Raw genomic sequence first — 16,661 nt, 5'->3', positions numbered from 1 at the left:
AGATCTAGTTCATTCAGGTTTGATGGCTTCTGGGCATGGACAGCTCTCTTTAACTCACACCACAGATTTTTTAATTATATTCAGGTCTGGGGATTGAGATGGCCTTTCCAGAATGTTGTATTTGTTCCTCTGCATGAATCCCTTAGTGGATTTTGAGCAGTGTTTAGGGTCATTGTCTTGTTGAAAGATCCAGCCCCGTTGCAGCTTCAACTTTGTCACTGATCCCTGGACATTGTAGTATACACACAAAGTAGCGCAGAAATGGATGCTAATGCTGCCAAGGCGGGCTGGCTACAAAGCCCAAATGTGTCAAGAACATAAATCAGGGGGGGGGGGGGGTGGCCAATTCTTTCCTGCAGTGTGCACTATTCTCTTTCCATCTCTCCTACAGCCAATGGGTGGCATTGTTGCTCACTACAATCAAGCAGAGGAGAGCGGTCTGGAACGCACAGGTAGCGGAAGCTGGAAGTATTGCCGATCACCTTTCCGGGGAGTCCGTTCAGCTGGGTCCCGTCTGATGCTTGCAGAGCGGAGCTGTGCTACTGACACAGCGACAGGCTCTTGTATGGATGTCGGGATTACATCAAGATAACCACAGTTTGTGTGCGGTGTGAGAACTTTCATCTAAGGTGGGACCACTACAGGAACAGGTACTGGTGCTACTTTTTCTTGGTCTGCACCTGAAGTGTCCTCCTTTTGCACTGAGGCATCTGATTTATGTTCTTGATCCCTGGACATTGTTCTCCAGAAGCTGCTGATACTGAGTGGAATCCATGCAACCCTCAGCTTTGACAAGATTCCCAGTCCCTGCACTGGCCACACAGCCCCACAGCATGATGGAACCACCACCATATTTTACTGTAGGTAACAGGTGTTTTTTTTTTAATGCTGTGTTGGTTTTCCTCCATGCACAGCTCCCCTTGTTATGCCCAAATAACTAAATTTTAGTTTCAGCAGTCCACAGCACCTTATTCCAAATGTGCTTTAGCATACTTCAAGCAGCTCTGTTTGTGCTGTGGGCGGAGAAAAGGCTTCCTCTGCATACATCATCTCCTTGTGTGAAGTGCGCCAAATGGTTGAACGATGCACAGTGACCCCATCTGCAGAAAGATGATGTAGGTCTTTGATCCTGGTCTGTGGGTTGACTTTGACTGTTCTCCCCATTTGTCACTTCTGTTTATCCAAGATTTTTCTTGGTCTGCCACTTCGAGCCTTAACTTGAACTGAGCCTGTGGTCTTCCATTTCCGCAATATGTTCCTAACTGTGGAAACAGACAGCTGAAATCTCAGAGACAGCTTTCTGTATCCTTCCCCTAAACCATGATGGTGAACAATCTTTGTCTTCAGGTCATTTGAGAGTTGTTTTGAGACCCCCATGTTGCTACTCTTCAGAGAAATTTAAAAGAGGAGGGAAACTTACAATTGACCCCCTTAAATACTCTTTCTTATAATTGGATTCACCTGTGTATGTAGGTCAGGGGCCACTGAGCTTACCAAGCCAATGTGAGTTCCAATAATTAGTTCTAAAGGTTTTGCAATCAATAAAATGACAACTGTGCCCAAATTTATGCACCTGCCTAATTTATTTTAAACAATTATTGCGCACTTTCTCTAAATCCCATAAACTTCATTTAACTTTTCAAATAACACTGTGTGTGTCTCCTATATGATATATTTAACTGACATTTTTTATCATAACAACCAACGATTTATACAAGAAAATCATGACTATTAACAACATAGTGTGTAGTGTGAACAAGCCCCCAGGGCTGGAACCCACTAGAGCGATTTTTTTTTGAGCATTTAGGGAGCGCTTTAAATCTCTATCGCTTTCCCAAACGCTCTGCCAATGTAAATAAATGTAACAAATTCCAAAGTAGCGATTGCGATTAGCAGGACATGCAGCATTTTGGGAGCGTTTGCGCTTCAATGTAATGTATTGAAGCGCTGGCAAATCACTCATGAATTGCTACACATTTGAGTGCGATTGCAAGCTGTAAAAAAATTCTGATACATTAAAAGGACCAATCAGAATTAAAATCGCAAATCGCTACACAATCGCTGGCAAAAAGCTTACACTTTTTAAAATGTCTCCCAAAAGCGCCGGAAAACGCTCATGAAACCGCTTACAAAACTCTGAATAAAAACGCCAGCGATTGCGATAGTGTTTGCAATTTGTAGTGGGTTCCAGGCCTCAGTGTTACTTTTGGATTCAGAATAGCTGCCAGCAGTGTGTTTCTCATGAATAACTAATTCAAGACCTGCAGGCAGCAGGTGTTAGCTGTTACCCCAGTCTTGCAGCATTGGTCACAAGATAAATACTGGTCTGCTTGAATCCATTTGTTTTTCTTTTTTGGTGTAAACAGATAAAAAAAAATCATTCTGTGAGTCAGCTTGCCTGTACCTACCTAGACAGTAATGATGAGTGGGAAAAGAGGCAGTGAAACTTCCTCTTGGTTTCATTTCATTAAACTTCTAAAACATAAGTTGTTTGTGTGTTTATTACTTTTTGCATAGGTCAATGAAAAAGGGGTATTACCCGGACCCCTAACCCTAAACTCATTGACCGGAGGGGTTATTATCTGATTGGATAAGTCAGATAGCGCCATAAACTCCCACCAATGAGGGCCCGTTTCCACTTGTGCTGTGCGAATTCGTTGCGGAGACCCCAAAAAAGAATTTGCATGTGGATGCAAATTTTACCACGAATTTTACCACAAATTCGCATACGTTTTCACATATGTTAGTAAGTATGTGAATTTAACCATGTCAGTGCCTGTATGCTTTTACATTGATTTCATGCGAAAAATTACACGAATTCGCATGGAAAATTCGCATAACGAAAATGCATTCGAATTTCCTATTAATTACGTTGTATGCGAATGGCACACCTCCTTACGGTGTGCGAATTCTGATGGCTCTGCTGTGCAGATTTTTCCTGCACAGAAACACTTTTTGTTTTCCTGACAAGTGGAAACAGGCTAATTAACTTGTATTGGTTATGCAAATCTCCGTGCAGAAAACGCATGCAGATTTGCGATAGTGGTGACGTCGCACTGTGAACATCCCATAGGATTATTATTGCTGTGCGGTAAGCTGCGCTATAAGAGTTTAGAACTCAGTTCCGCAACATCCCACTGTGAACGGAGCCTCCGTTTCTAATCCATCAACACTGCATATAGTTCTCCTCTGAGAACATAGAAACTAAAAACAGATAGAACTGAGCTTTAGGGTATAATATAAACCAATGAGAAAATAGCTAGAAACAGGAACTTACCGTTTTTGAAAGTAAAACTGTGTAATAAAGAGAGTCCATCAAACCAGTGGTTATAGGACATCTCGCCAACAGTATGTAAGCCCGGGCCATTGCGCAGCAGCGTCCCCTGCAGCCAGCTTGGTATGTGCCCTGCAAGACAGACAGACGGGATGTATAATGACAGCACTCTGCTATACAGAACTAGCCACCAGCATCTACAATTATTCCTTCAAAGCTGCACTTGTCTCTTTTCTGCATCAGAGCAAGGGCTTGTTAACATTGCGTTCCGTTCGCGCTAGCGTTCGCGCTGGAGTTTTTTGTCGCAATTTTCTTTTTCGATTCCCGGTGCTTGGGTGGGCGTTCCGTTTTTGTGAAAATCGCTTTTCCCGAGCATTTTTCTAATTCACTCACTGACGCAAGTCAGGAAATGAACTCTTTGACCTGGAAAATAATAAATACAATGTATTTATTCCTTAAAACGCGAACACAATTGCCCCACAAAGCGATTTTGTGACTGTTTAGCGCTCTTCCTATACCTACCATTATAGCAAAATCGCCCTAAAAATGGTCCAGGCACCGCTTTGCTGAGCACACAGCACAGGAACCGCGCTGATATAAACCTGCTCATAGATATTCATTACACATGCATTTTGGGGCCGATTTTAAAAATCGCTTGCGCTCAAAAAATGGGCAAAAATGCCCCTAGTGTGAACGAGACCTCACAGAATGCATTCTTCTCTCTGCAACACTGCCCTTTATTTGTTATACATTCAATAAAAAGATTCATCTAAAAGGAGGTTTGCATACAGCAATCACATGTATATAATTACTAATCTGCGTTATTGATTTCATTTTATACCATCACCAGTTTATCTAAATTTCCTACCTGTTGCAAATTTACCATAAGGTCGCATTCACAGTGGGACGTTATGGTCGCACGTTATAAAGTCTTATAACACAGCTTACCGCACTGCAATGCTAATCCTATGGGCCGTTTACAGTGCGACGTAAAAGTCGCACTCTCAACCGCAACGTCCCACTGTGAATACAGCCTTAAGCCCACATCGGTGCTACTTTTGTCATTGAAACTACCGCTATTACCAAAAATTTAAAATAAAATTTAAAATACATGTAAACACATAGATGTAGGACATATCATCCTCCCAGAGTAAATGCACTATCAATTACTTTTTTTCCCTATGTTGCTGTTACTTATAGTAGTAAGAATCTGACAAATTTTGGATTAGTCCATCTCCTCTTGGGGGATTCTCAGTATTTTCTTTATTCTTACAAAAGCACTCCATGGAAAGGACCTCTGCAAAGATGCCAGGTGGCTTCCCTACTCGCACATTTTTTTTCCAGGTGGACTGAGCAAATGCTGTTCAGTAAGAGTTTTGAAAATCTGAGAAAACCCTAAGGCTCAACACACACCATACAATCTTGGTTGTTCAATCTTACCACTTTCATGTAGTATAAGAGCTTATCCAATCTATCATTAAAGGTATTTTCAATCTGTTGGCCCTTATACTACATAGATTTGGTAAATCTGTACAACCAAGATTGTATGGTGTGTGTTGAGCTTAAGGCCTCTTTCACAGTGCGACGTTAAAGTCGCACGTTATAAAATGTTTCAACGCAGACTAACGCATAGCAATACTAAGTCTGTACGACATTCACAGTGCACACGTTGCGTTTGTGTGTAACGTGTAGCGTTATTAGAAAGTGCTGCATGCTGTGCGTTATACACGTTATTAACTGCGCTGGACTGTTTGCACATGCATTGCTTAGTAATGACTTGGAAGCATACTTTTCATTGCCTGTATGCTCTACTGTATGCGACGATAACGGGGCATTAAGGTGCGTTGCAACTTTTTTGAGGCGTTGTGTTGTAATTTGCGCTGCGACTTTAACGTCGCATCAAAACGCAACGTCCTACTGTGAAAGAGGCCAAAAGGTGGGTACACACATCAGATAAAAGTCTTTGGAAAAGGCAAGATCACAGACCATTTTTACCACCTTTCATGTAGTATGAGAGCCATACTCTACACAGTCTATTCTATTAAGCTGAACTCCTTATCAGATAAAAATCTTTGCAAGATGCTGCACACAAAGATGCTGTACACATTCAAAATATCAGTATCTGCAAAATGCATTCATAGTCTATATCATCCGCAGATCTCATACACACCTTGTTTAACGGACAAAATATCTGCAGATCAGAACCAACAGACACCCCCGACCAAAAAGCATCATTAGAGGCCATTTGTTGCAGCCAAATCTCCCTTCTGGGCCCCTGAGCTGGCTGCTAACCCTCCCCCAATCACCTCCCAACTTAACAGACTCTGCAGAGTCCCTGGGGAGCAACAGTTAAGATTGGGGAGGGACACTTTGGGGGCCCCTACAGGATCTGGGGCCCGGGGGCATTTGCTTATTTTTTCCTATTGTAGCTCTGGCCCTGTCTGCAGATGAATGTTGAATGTCTGTTAAACAAGGTGTGTATGAGATCTGCAGATATCATAGACTAAGAATACATTTTGCAGGAACTGATCTTTTGCAGAATCTGTTGCATCTGTACAGCATCTTGCAAAATTTTTATCTGATGGGGAGTGCAGCTCCATAGAACAGACTGTGTAGAGTATGGCTCTCATACTACATGGAAGGGGGTAAAATGGGTCTGTGATCTTGCCTTTTCCAAAGACTTTTATCTGATGTGTGTACCCACCTTCACCCCTCAGTCACATGCACACTTCCAGAAATGAAGTGCATCACGTGATGTCTCTGCTATGCGCATGGGCGCTGCACCACTACTACAACAATCTACAGATTGTTGCTGTACCATTGACTCCAGTGCAATGGTGTGCCGTGCTGTGTTGATCAAAGCACTTCTGTTATGTTGTACTGCAGGTTTTGTGGTTTATTCCATAGAGATTAACAACTTCTGCATTCCTATACATATCATTAAAATAATCCCTTACCTCGCACACTCTCCCATAGTGACCCAAATAAAACATTGGCATAAAAAAATTATAATAATTACAATAAAAAATTAGTTACCCTAGAGACTGAACTTTTTTTAATATGTATGTCAAGAGTGTATATTACTGTTATTTTTGAAAATATGGGCTTGTAATTAGAGATGGACACAAAACTGAAAACAATGCACCTGTATTTCTTAATAAAATATTGGCGCCATACATTGTACTAGAGAAATATTTTAAACGTTGCAATAACCAGAACAAATGGGCAAATAAAATGTGTGGCTTTTATCCACAGTAGAACATTTTATTTTAAAACTATGAATGCCGAAATCTGAGAAATGAATTTTTTCATTTTTTTCTTATTATTCCAGTTAAAATGCATTTAGAGTAAAATTCTTAGCATAATGTACCATTCAAAAAATCGTAAGTGGTGCCAAAAAACAAGATATAAATCATTTTGTTGTGATATGTAGTGATAAAGTTATTTGCGAATGAAAGGGAGGAACGATGAAAGGTGAAAATTGCTCTCATCCTTAGGGGTAAAAACCCCTCAGTGGTGAACTGGTTAATGCCACTGCAATGGAGGAGCGTACCATGACGTGCTGCATTAGTATGAAAGGAGCCCTAAACACACCTGCATAGCACAGAATGCAGAAGACCTTATAAGAGTATTTTGTAATGTTCTTCAGGAAAGAATAGACGGGAAGGCCTTTTGAGTATAAGGTGCCTGGACTATGTTGCCGATCCATTTCTGATTATAGGGGCTGCTGTAGTATAGACAATTTGTAGTTCTCTCATTTGTCTATTGTACAAGTATGGCATTAGAAACATGGTAAATAGAGCATGAAGAGTGTGGGAAAGCACGGAACAATAGGTGGAGGATCCTGGCTGTGATCTCGGCAACATCACATCCTGACCTCTTCTGATTTCAGTTCATTGAACAATTTCCTAATCAGGCATTCTTCTTTTCAGGGAACCCAATAACTGCAAAAGTAATAGGTGTTAATTAGAGGCCCAATCCATTGCTGTTATTCCATTCGCTGGCTTCATCTGGATAAACAATTGCTTTGCATTCCTAGGTGCACAAACCGTGACATTTTTAACCTACTTGCTATCTATAGGAGCCCAGAGACGTAGGAGACACTGGAGTCAGAAAGCATTTTTTTGTGAATGACAAGGGTGACACCCTCCCAATAATCACTGAATAGGAATGCTTATCAAATATTCATTTGTAAATTGGCTACAGTGTTGCATCACATGTAAAATCCTTTGGAAAATGATGTTAAAGGGATACTGTAGGGGGACGGGGGAAAATGAGCTGAACTTACCCGGGGCTTCTAATGGTCCCCCGCAGACATCCTGTGTTGGCGCAGCCACTCACTGATGCTCCGGCCCCGCCTCCAGTTCACTTCTGGAATTTCTGACTTTAAAGTCAGAAAACCACTGCGCCTGCACGCCCCTGTCCTCGCTCCCGCTGATGTCACCAGGAGTGTACTGCGCAGACACAGACCATACTGGACCTGCGCTGTGCGCTCTTGATGACATCAGCGGGATCGAGGACACTGCAACGCAGGCGCAGTGGTTTTCAGACTTTAAAGTCTGAAATTCCAGAGGTGAACCGGAGGCGGGGCCGGAGCATCGGTGAGTGGCTGCGCCAACACAGGATGTCTGCGGGGGACCGTTAGAAGCCCCGGGTAAGTTCAACTCATTTTCCCTTGACCCCCCTACAGTATCCCTTTAAGTAAAGTTGTTCACAGGAATCAATCAAGTTCCAGCTGCTAAGGATGCAAGATTTCTTATTGGCTGCACCGAGCAGCCAATCCACTCTTGTGCCTGTTCAAGTAATGCTGATCTGGAGACAGTTTTAGGTTACATGGGACACTAAGCAAAAATGAGCATATGGCCACCCACATATTATCTTTGTTGTAACAGTAAAGCGATATTTCAAGAGGGGTTGAGACACAATGGGAGTACTGCTAGGAACGCTCATACATTGGTAGAGTCACTAAAAACTGCAACACACCGATATTGTACTACCTTTAAAGGGAAGGTCCGAGCACAATAAAAATAAAAAATCCACTTACCTCGGACTTCCTCCAGCCCCTTGCATCCGGCTTTTTCCCTTGCCGCAGCCCTGGTGGCTCCCGGTCCCCTCCGCAGGAGGGGAGCGGAGCTGCTCCCAGGGCACAAAAATGCGGCAAGGGCACAAAATGGCTAGCAGGGGCTGGAGGAAGCCCCGATTAAGTGGATTTTTTTATTTTTAAGGTGCTCGGATGTGTCCTTTAAGCTAAGTACCCACTGCAAGACATATCCGCTGGAAGCTGCTGATGAGTGTAAGTTACCAAGATTGTTATATTAAAGATCTTTACCAATAGGATGTGGATAAGAACAATAGACCATAAGAAGATTACCAACTTTAGGATCATTAAAATGTGTAGGGAGGGGGGACACCAAGAGCCCAATAGTGTGATATTGTATAGATGAAACTTAATAATGAGTAATATAACTATTTAATACTCACAAACCAGGGTTACCATTAGGCAACCACTGTGAAGGCAAGTGGGGAGATTAACCTGACCCCACTCAGGATTAAAAGTCGCTCTCTGAAGATGGGAAAATGATGGGTACAACCCTCCACCAAGGGTGGACTTAGCAATATGTAGAAGCTTTCCAGAGGCGCCAATAGAATAAAAGTCACTTAAACAAGCTTAAAACCGATGGGGCAGTGGTGGACCTATCCCATCCATGCGGGATAGGTCCACAGAGGCGCTCAGTGTGGTTTTGATGCTGATAAGATGTATGCTCCTTTTTGATTGGCCTGATGAAGCGGGATTGAGCCCATGAAACGCGTTGCCTATTTTTACTGTGGAGTATAAATAAATTGTTGTTTGACTGTTGATGCCACAGTCCTTCATTTGTTTGCTTTGTCCGCATGGATGGGATAGGCCCACCACTGCCCCATCAGTTTTAAGCTCTTTAAGTGACTTTTATTCTATTGGCGCTTCTGGAAAGCTTCTACATATTAAACTGTGTAGGATACAGGGGGAGTTCCATAGATTTTAAAGGGAAGATCATTTAAAGATCTGTACACCAGGGGGATGTTGAACGAGTTGATCTGATTTTGATCTGTCATGGTGATTTATCAAAATACACGAGCATCGTCGTCCATCTGAAACTGTCATTTAATGATTTTCTTTACAAGATAGTTACATGGTGTTGGTTGGAATGATAGTTCATTTGACAGATGAAATCTTGCCGTGGGTATCGACCTTTAGATGTGAGATTTCTTGCTAGGGATATGATGCCACCATTTACATTTTCTCCTAAGATGTCTCCTCAGTAATAATTTCACACCTTATCATTAAAATGCCGTTTAAGCCACCAGCAAGATCAGAGAGATCTGTCAGCTGCCCATACACCACAGGCCAATTCCCAATCAATTTTTAGCATGAAATTTCTCGGGAATTGGCCTTTTGATGCCGCATTTGCCGGCTCCGGCGCTGTCCCCCTCTATTGTGAAATGTGCCCCCTGGTGTCCTGTGCAGTATACTATACCTGTCAGTGTCCAGCGCTGGCTCCGTGCCCATAATGCCTCCCATACACATGCCCCATGTTGTTGCTGTGGGCACATGTGTGACATCACACACATGACCATCTATTCGCCGGCAACCACATGGGTCGCGTGTATGGGAGGCAGTGCGGAGGCGGAGCCAGTGGTAGATACTGACTAGTAAAGTATACTGCACAGTGCAGAAGGGGGCACATTTTACATTAGGTGGGACAGTTCATCGCTCATCCCGATATCGCTCACTATTACCCGATCAAGCATGTTGGCCCTACATCTTGCAGCACGTCTGACCGATACGTGTGACCAACTTCGGACCAAAATTGGTCAGATAGTCGATCGGGCATGCTCTTGGCGGCACAGATTTCCATCCAATCTGATTATAATAATCGAATTGTATGGTCGATAGGCTGCCAAGTCACCTGATGTATGGCCACCTTTAGACTTGAGATCATCTTATCTGTTATCTGTCATAAAAATAAACCTTTGCTGTAGATCTCATTAATTCAGTGATTATACTGAGATAAAAGGTCATAGGTTCCTTTGCAAAGCTTACATTGCTACACCACTCAGCTGCAGAAGCAATGAAGAGCTCCTTGTCATTAGTCACTCTGTATCACATGATGTTTGTTTACATCATGCAATGCAAAGTAACCAAGTGATGGGATGGGGAGACCTTTATATTCTTTGCCCTCTGCTTACAGTATATAGCAGTTAGGAATAGGCAAACTATGTATATACGTTATGTATGTAATGTGATTTACAATATGTACAGAAACTTTATGTTCGCTGTCTGCACATTGTAAAGTTCAGTGAATATACCTCAATATGTCTTTATCCATTTCAGCCCCTGGGTATTTTTCACCTTATGCATCCAAGCAATTTTCACCTCCCATTCATTCGCCAATAACTTTATCACTAATAATCACAATGAATTGATCTATATCTTTTTTTTTTCCACCACCAATTAAGCTTTCTTAAGGTGTTTCATTTGGGTAAGAAATATATATTTTTTCTAAATGCATTTTAACAGGAATATTAAGAAACATTTTTTTAAAAATCATTATTTCTCAGTTTTCGGCCATTATAGCTTTAAAATAGATGCTACCATAATTAAAACCTATGTATTTTATTTGCCCATTTGTCCCGGTTATTACACAATTTAAATTATGTCCCTATCACAATGTATGGCGCCAATATTTTATTTGGAAATAAAGGTGCATTTTTTGAGTTTTGCATCCATCACTATTTACAAGCTTATAATTTTAAAAATTTTCGCAATATAACCTCTTCACATGCATATTAAGAAAGTTCAGACCCTTTGAAAACTATTTATGGTTTTTTTTTTTTTATGGTTTTTTTTTATTGTAATTTTTTTTCATTAAAAATTCTATTGAGATTATTTTTTTCCAGGAAGCATAAGGAGGACAGGAAACTTTCTTTTTGTCAGAAAGACCGTGGCCTCTGATAAGAAGACACCCCAAGGTATTCTGTTAGGAGTATGGTGAGTTCATAGAATATTTTACTCGTTGTCACAAGTTAGCGGAAATTGATTTTTATTGGTTTTTTTTTCAGAAAGTGTCATTTTCCGCTAACTTGTGACAAAAAATAAAATAGAATAAAAAGTGCCCCACATGTGGTATTGCCGTACTCAGGAGAAGTAGTATAATCTGTTTTGGGGTGTATTTTTACACATACCCATGCTGGGTGGGAGAAATATCTCTGTAAATGACAATTTTTTAATTTTTTTCACACACAATTTACAGAGATATTTCTCCCACCCAGCATGGGTATGTGTAAAAATACACCTCAAAACACATTATACTACTTCTCCTGAGTACGGTGATACCACGTGTGGCACTTTTTTGCACTCTAACTGCAATAAGGGGCCCAAAGGATTTCAAGGGTCATTTTGAGACATTTGTTTTCAAGACTACTTCTCACGCTTTAGGGCCCTCTAAAATGCCAGGGCAGTATAAGAACCCCACAAGTGACCCCATTTTAGAAAGAAGACACCCCAAGGTATTCTGTTAGGAGTATGGTGAGTTCATAGAAGATTTTACTTTTTGTCACAAGTTAGCGGAAATTGATTTTTAGTGTTTTTTTTTCACGAAGTGTCATTTTCCACTAATTTGTGACAAAGCTAAAATCTTCTATGAACTCATCATACACCTAACGAAATACCTTGGGGTGTCTTCTTTCTAAAATGGGGTCACTTGTGGGGTTCCTATACTGCCCTGGCATTTTAGGGGCCCAAAACCGTGAGGAGTAGTCTGGAAACCAAATGCCTCAAAATGACTGTTCATGGGTATAAGCATCTGCAAATTTTGATGACAGGTGGTCTATGAGGGGCCAAATTTTGTGGAACTGGTCATAAGCAGGGTGGCCTCTTAGATGACAGGTTGTATTGGCACTGAAGTGCAGGATGTTCTAAAATCGTGACCTGGACATGGCATCAGAGAACATGGGCATGTGATGTATTGGGTGCGTAGACCAATAAGACCGCAATACATTCTTTTTGACTAGACCCATGTTAAGGAGAAGGCCCCAAAAAATGTTACGTTCGGAAACTTGGAGTGGTTTCCACCGAAAAGGCTGGGCATGGTAGCTTCTTGGATTGGCGGTTGTGTATTGTGTGGCATAACGGTTGGTCTCAGCCACAATTAAGTCATAGAAACCAGCAGTGATCAGAAAAAAAATTCTGTCACTGCGGTGGGGCGGGTGAGGGTTTGGCCGGGTGATCAGAAGCCTGCAGGGGGCAGATTAGGGCCTGATCTGATGGGTAGGTGTGGTAGGTGTGCTAGGGGGTGACAGGAGGTGATTGATAGGTGTTTCAGAGTGTGATTAGAGGGGGGAATAGATGCAATCAATGCACTGGGGAGGTGATCAGGGTGGGTCTGAGGGCTATTTGAGGGTGTGGGCGGGTGATTGGGTACCCGCAAGGGGCAGATGAGGGTCTGATCTGATGGGTATGATAGGTAGCAGTGACAGAGGGTGATTGATAGGTGATCAGTGGGTGATTAGAGGGTAGAACAGATGTAAATAATGACCTAGGGAGATGATAAGGGGGGGGGGGTGTCTGAGGGCAATCTGAGGGTGTGGGGGGTGTTTGGGTGCCCGCAAGGGGCAGATTAGGATCTGATGGGTAACAGTGACAGGTGGTGATAGGGGGTGATTGATGGGTAATTAGTGGATGTTTAGAGGAGAGAACAGATGTAAACAATGCACTTGGGAGGTGATCTGACGGCGGGTCTGCAGGCGATCTGATGGTGTGGGTGGGTGATCAGAAGCCCGCAAGGGGCAGGTTAAGGGCTGATCTGATGGGTGGCAGTGACAGGTGGTGACAAGGGGTGATTGATGGGTGATTGACAGGTGATCAATAGGTGATTACAGGGAAGAACAGATCTAAATAATGCACTGGCGAATTGATAAGGGGGGGTCTGAGGGCAGTCTGAGCATGTGGGCGGGTGATTGGGTGCCCGCAAGGGGCGGATGAGGGTCTGATCTGATGGGTATGATGTGTAGCAGTGACAGGTGGTGACAAGGGGGTGATTAATGGGTGACCAGTGGCTGATTAAAGGGGAGAACAGATGTAAATATTGATAAGGGGTGGTCTGAGGGAAATCTGAGGGTGTGGGGGGTTGTTTGGGTGCCCACAAGGAGCAGATGAGGGTCTGATCTGATGGGTAACAGTGACAGGTGGTGACAGGGGTGACGGGGTGATTGATAGGTGATTACAGGGAAGAACAGATGTAAATAATGCACTGGCGAATTGATAAAGGGGGGTCTGAGGGCAATCTGAGCGTGTGGGCGGTTGATTGGGTGCCCGCAAGGGGCAGATTAAGGTCTGATCTGATGGGTAACAGTGACAGGTGGTGATAGGGTGTGATTGATGGGTAATTAGTGGGTGTTTAGAGAAGAGAACAGATGTAAACAATGCACTTGGGAGGTGATCTGACGGTGGGTCTGTGGGCGATCTGATGGTGTCGGTGGGTGATCAGATGCCCGCAAGGGGCAGGTTAGGGGCTGATCTGATGGGTGGCAGTGACAGGGGGCTATTGATGGATGATTGACAGGTTATCGGTGGGGTATTACAGGGGGGATAGATGCATGCAGTACACAGGAGGGGATCTGGGGGGGGGGGGTGTCTGTGGAGAATCTGAAGGGTGGGAGGAGATTAGGAGCCCCCAGGGGGCAGCTTAGGACATTAAAAAAATAGCGTTGACAGATAGTGACAGGGAGTGATTGATGGGTGATTGTGGGCAGGGGGGGGGGTCTGAGGGGTGCTGTGGGCGATCAGGGGGCAGGGCGGGGCAGAGCAGTGTGTTTGGGTGCAGAATAGGGTGGCTGCAGCCTGCCCTGGTGATCCCTCGAACACTGGGACCACCAGACAAGGAGGCAGCCTGTATAATACGCTTTGTATACATTACAAAGCGTATTATACGTTTTGTATGCGGCGATCATGGGGTTAACAACCCGCCGGCGCTTCCGAACAGCCGGCGGGTTGTCACGGGTGGGCGGAGCCAGTTGCCGGGGGCAGCGCGCGTCACTAGTGACGCGATCGCTCCCCGCGCATGCCGAACGGACCCACCACCGATGGGCGTATTGTGGTCCTTTTGGCGTCCACTTTGCCGCCGCACATCGGCTGTGGGCGGTCGGCAAGTGGTTAAACTGCTGTTCAGGAAATGCTGTTGAAAACAAAGAAAACCCTGAGAATCCCCCATGAGGAGATAGACTGGCCCCAAACCCGTTAGCTCTGTCAGATTTTAACTGCCTACTTTTTTCGCAATAGTGGTCCTTTAAGGTCAAGTATGGGTGACACAAGGGGTTAATTACTTAGGTGGGGCTTAACACTGCACAACAAGGGGGAAAAAAACTATTTTCTTGGACTGGTTCTATTAATACTGAGGTTTAAAAAGTGCTGTCCATTCATCTTAATCTACAGCCCTTGCATGATGAATGCAGCGACCTCCGTTTAACGCCTGTGCGAACTTGCCCTTAATGCGACATTGTCATTTTGATAAACTTTTTTTTTTTTTAAACTGTTTATTTATTTTTCTTAAGTATTTTATGAATGAGCACTGCTATTTACCTCAGCCAGCAGCAATCAGGGCTGTGGAGTCGGTACAAAAATCCACCAACTCCGACTCCTCAGGTTAGGATTCCACCGACTCCAACTTCTCTAATTTGCATATTACAATCTTGTTGATTGAGTATGTAACATGAAATACATCTCTTAACTGCCAACGCTTAGGAATTTTAAAATACAACTGAAGAGAGGTATATGGAGACTGCCATTCTTATTCCCTTTTAAACAATACCAATTACCTGGATATCTGGTGCATCTTCTGCCTCTAATACTTTTAGTCACAGACTACACCTGCGCAGCACTATTGCGCAGGTGCAGAATGTTCCTGGCTGAATTACCGGGACTCATAGCATGAGAACCAGGTGGCGGAGGAGGAAAGTGACTGGATTAACTTGAAGGGGGCTGGAGGGGAAGCCCCAGGTATGTATAAAACTTTTCTTCTCATCCATCTCAGGTGCCATTTCATTAGTAGTCACCAAACCAAATTTTAATAACATCAAATTATTTGATTTCATGAGCAAAAAGAGTGCATACATGTGCATAAATCAGAATCAATGCAGAATTATTTCCCTCTCATTGACCATCTCTATTAGAGACACAGCTACACATCAGGCTTTATTCTTACAGCATAGATGTTATTTAGTAGTTATTTAGCAATATATATCATGAGTGACGTCACGCTCATGTGCAGAGAGTGCCCAGCAACAGGCATGCGATCAAGGACGCACACCGTCGGCCCAGCGCAGCCGTGCAACTCCGGGTCATAGCGACCCAGCAGTAGTAGCAGCCCATAGAGATTCGCTGGCGAACGGTTCGCCAACATCTCTACTGTACAGTCACAATCAGATATGTACTGTATATCTGACTTTAAAAATACGGGGACTGCTTTATTGAAGCAGCACAAGTAACTAATTTTGATTGGTTTATTTCATTTTTGTGGACTAAGCACAGCTATTACTGTATGTATAAAATAAATAAAAAAAAAAATATATATATATATATATAAGCTATGTTTGAAAAGCACTTCTACAATCATGAATTACTCCTAACAAATACACGCATGCAAAGAGTTACTTAATGATGATGATGATGATGGTCCCCTTAATAGGAAATATCTGACGGCAGCATTTGTATGAGAGTACATCCTATGAGCAGGTTGTCTAAAGCATGCATAATCTAGCATAACATGATTACCAGTGATTGGAATGTATTCCTGTGCTCTGCAGAATGCATTGTCCAGAAAATAGCAGTGAGTGTTACCTACCTTGTATTTCAGCCTTTAGTGGTTCAGGGCATTCCTGGCGGTTTCTGGAGAAGACAACATTCACCACAGACTCTACCTTGTCATCTGTGCTTTCCATGACTGGTACACAGTGTGAGATGGTGAGGAGGACACACAGCTCTGCCTGCTACTTCCACTTGTTCCTCCTCTCCCAGCTTATTTATAGTGATGTCTTGGTCAAAGTACAGCATGGCTGATCGTGTGTGCAGAACAGCATAATAACTGACCCCCCCCCCCTCACTGATTTCATCATCCACTCTCCCTCCTCCTTGTGTCAGTACTAAAGAGACTCACTACAAGAAAGATAATACACTGTAGCATTAACCTGTGCTGTGCCTGGTGTCAGTATTATTACTACTGCTATGACCTAGGCTGCCTTCAGAAATGTTTGGGCCCCATACTTGGCAAATCTACTGGTTCCCCCCCCCCCCCTCCCCCCAAGCTCCCCTCTGCCCCCACGTGGAAAATCACAGTCTTTGAAGGCTTGAATG

General features: G+C 43.3%; 1 protein-coding gene across 1 annotated transcript in view; it reads right to left on the bottom strand.

Annotated features, from left to right (window-relative positions):
- Positions 1–16,363, bottom strand: part of BCO1 (beta-carotene oxygenase 1) — a 56,531-nt gene extending 40,168 nt beyond the window's left edge. The window contains exons 1-2 of the mRNA XM_068261229.1: positions 16,153–16,363; positions 3,278–3,406 (exon numbers count right to left, since the gene is read on the bottom strand). Of these exons, the coding sequence (XP_068117330.1) occupies positions 3,278–3,406; positions 16,153–16,249 (226 nt within the window). The 5' untranslated portion in view covers positions 16,250–16,363. The remainder of the gene's footprint in view (positions 1–3,277; positions 3,407–16,152) is intronic.
- Positions 16,364–16,661: the final 298 nt, after the last annotated feature.

The sequence above is a fragment of the Hyperolius riggenbachi genome, chromosome 11 (assembly GCF_040937935.1).
Source record: "Hyperolius riggenbachi isolate aHypRig1 chromosome 11, aHypRig1.pri, whole genome shotgun sequence".
Classification (NCBI taxonomy): domain Eukaryota; kingdom Metazoa; phylum Chordata; class Amphibia; order Anura; family Hyperoliidae; genus Hyperolius; species Hyperolius riggenbachi.
Note: the sequence above shows the minus strand (reverse complement) of the source record. Positions and strands in the feature narration are given on the sequence as shown.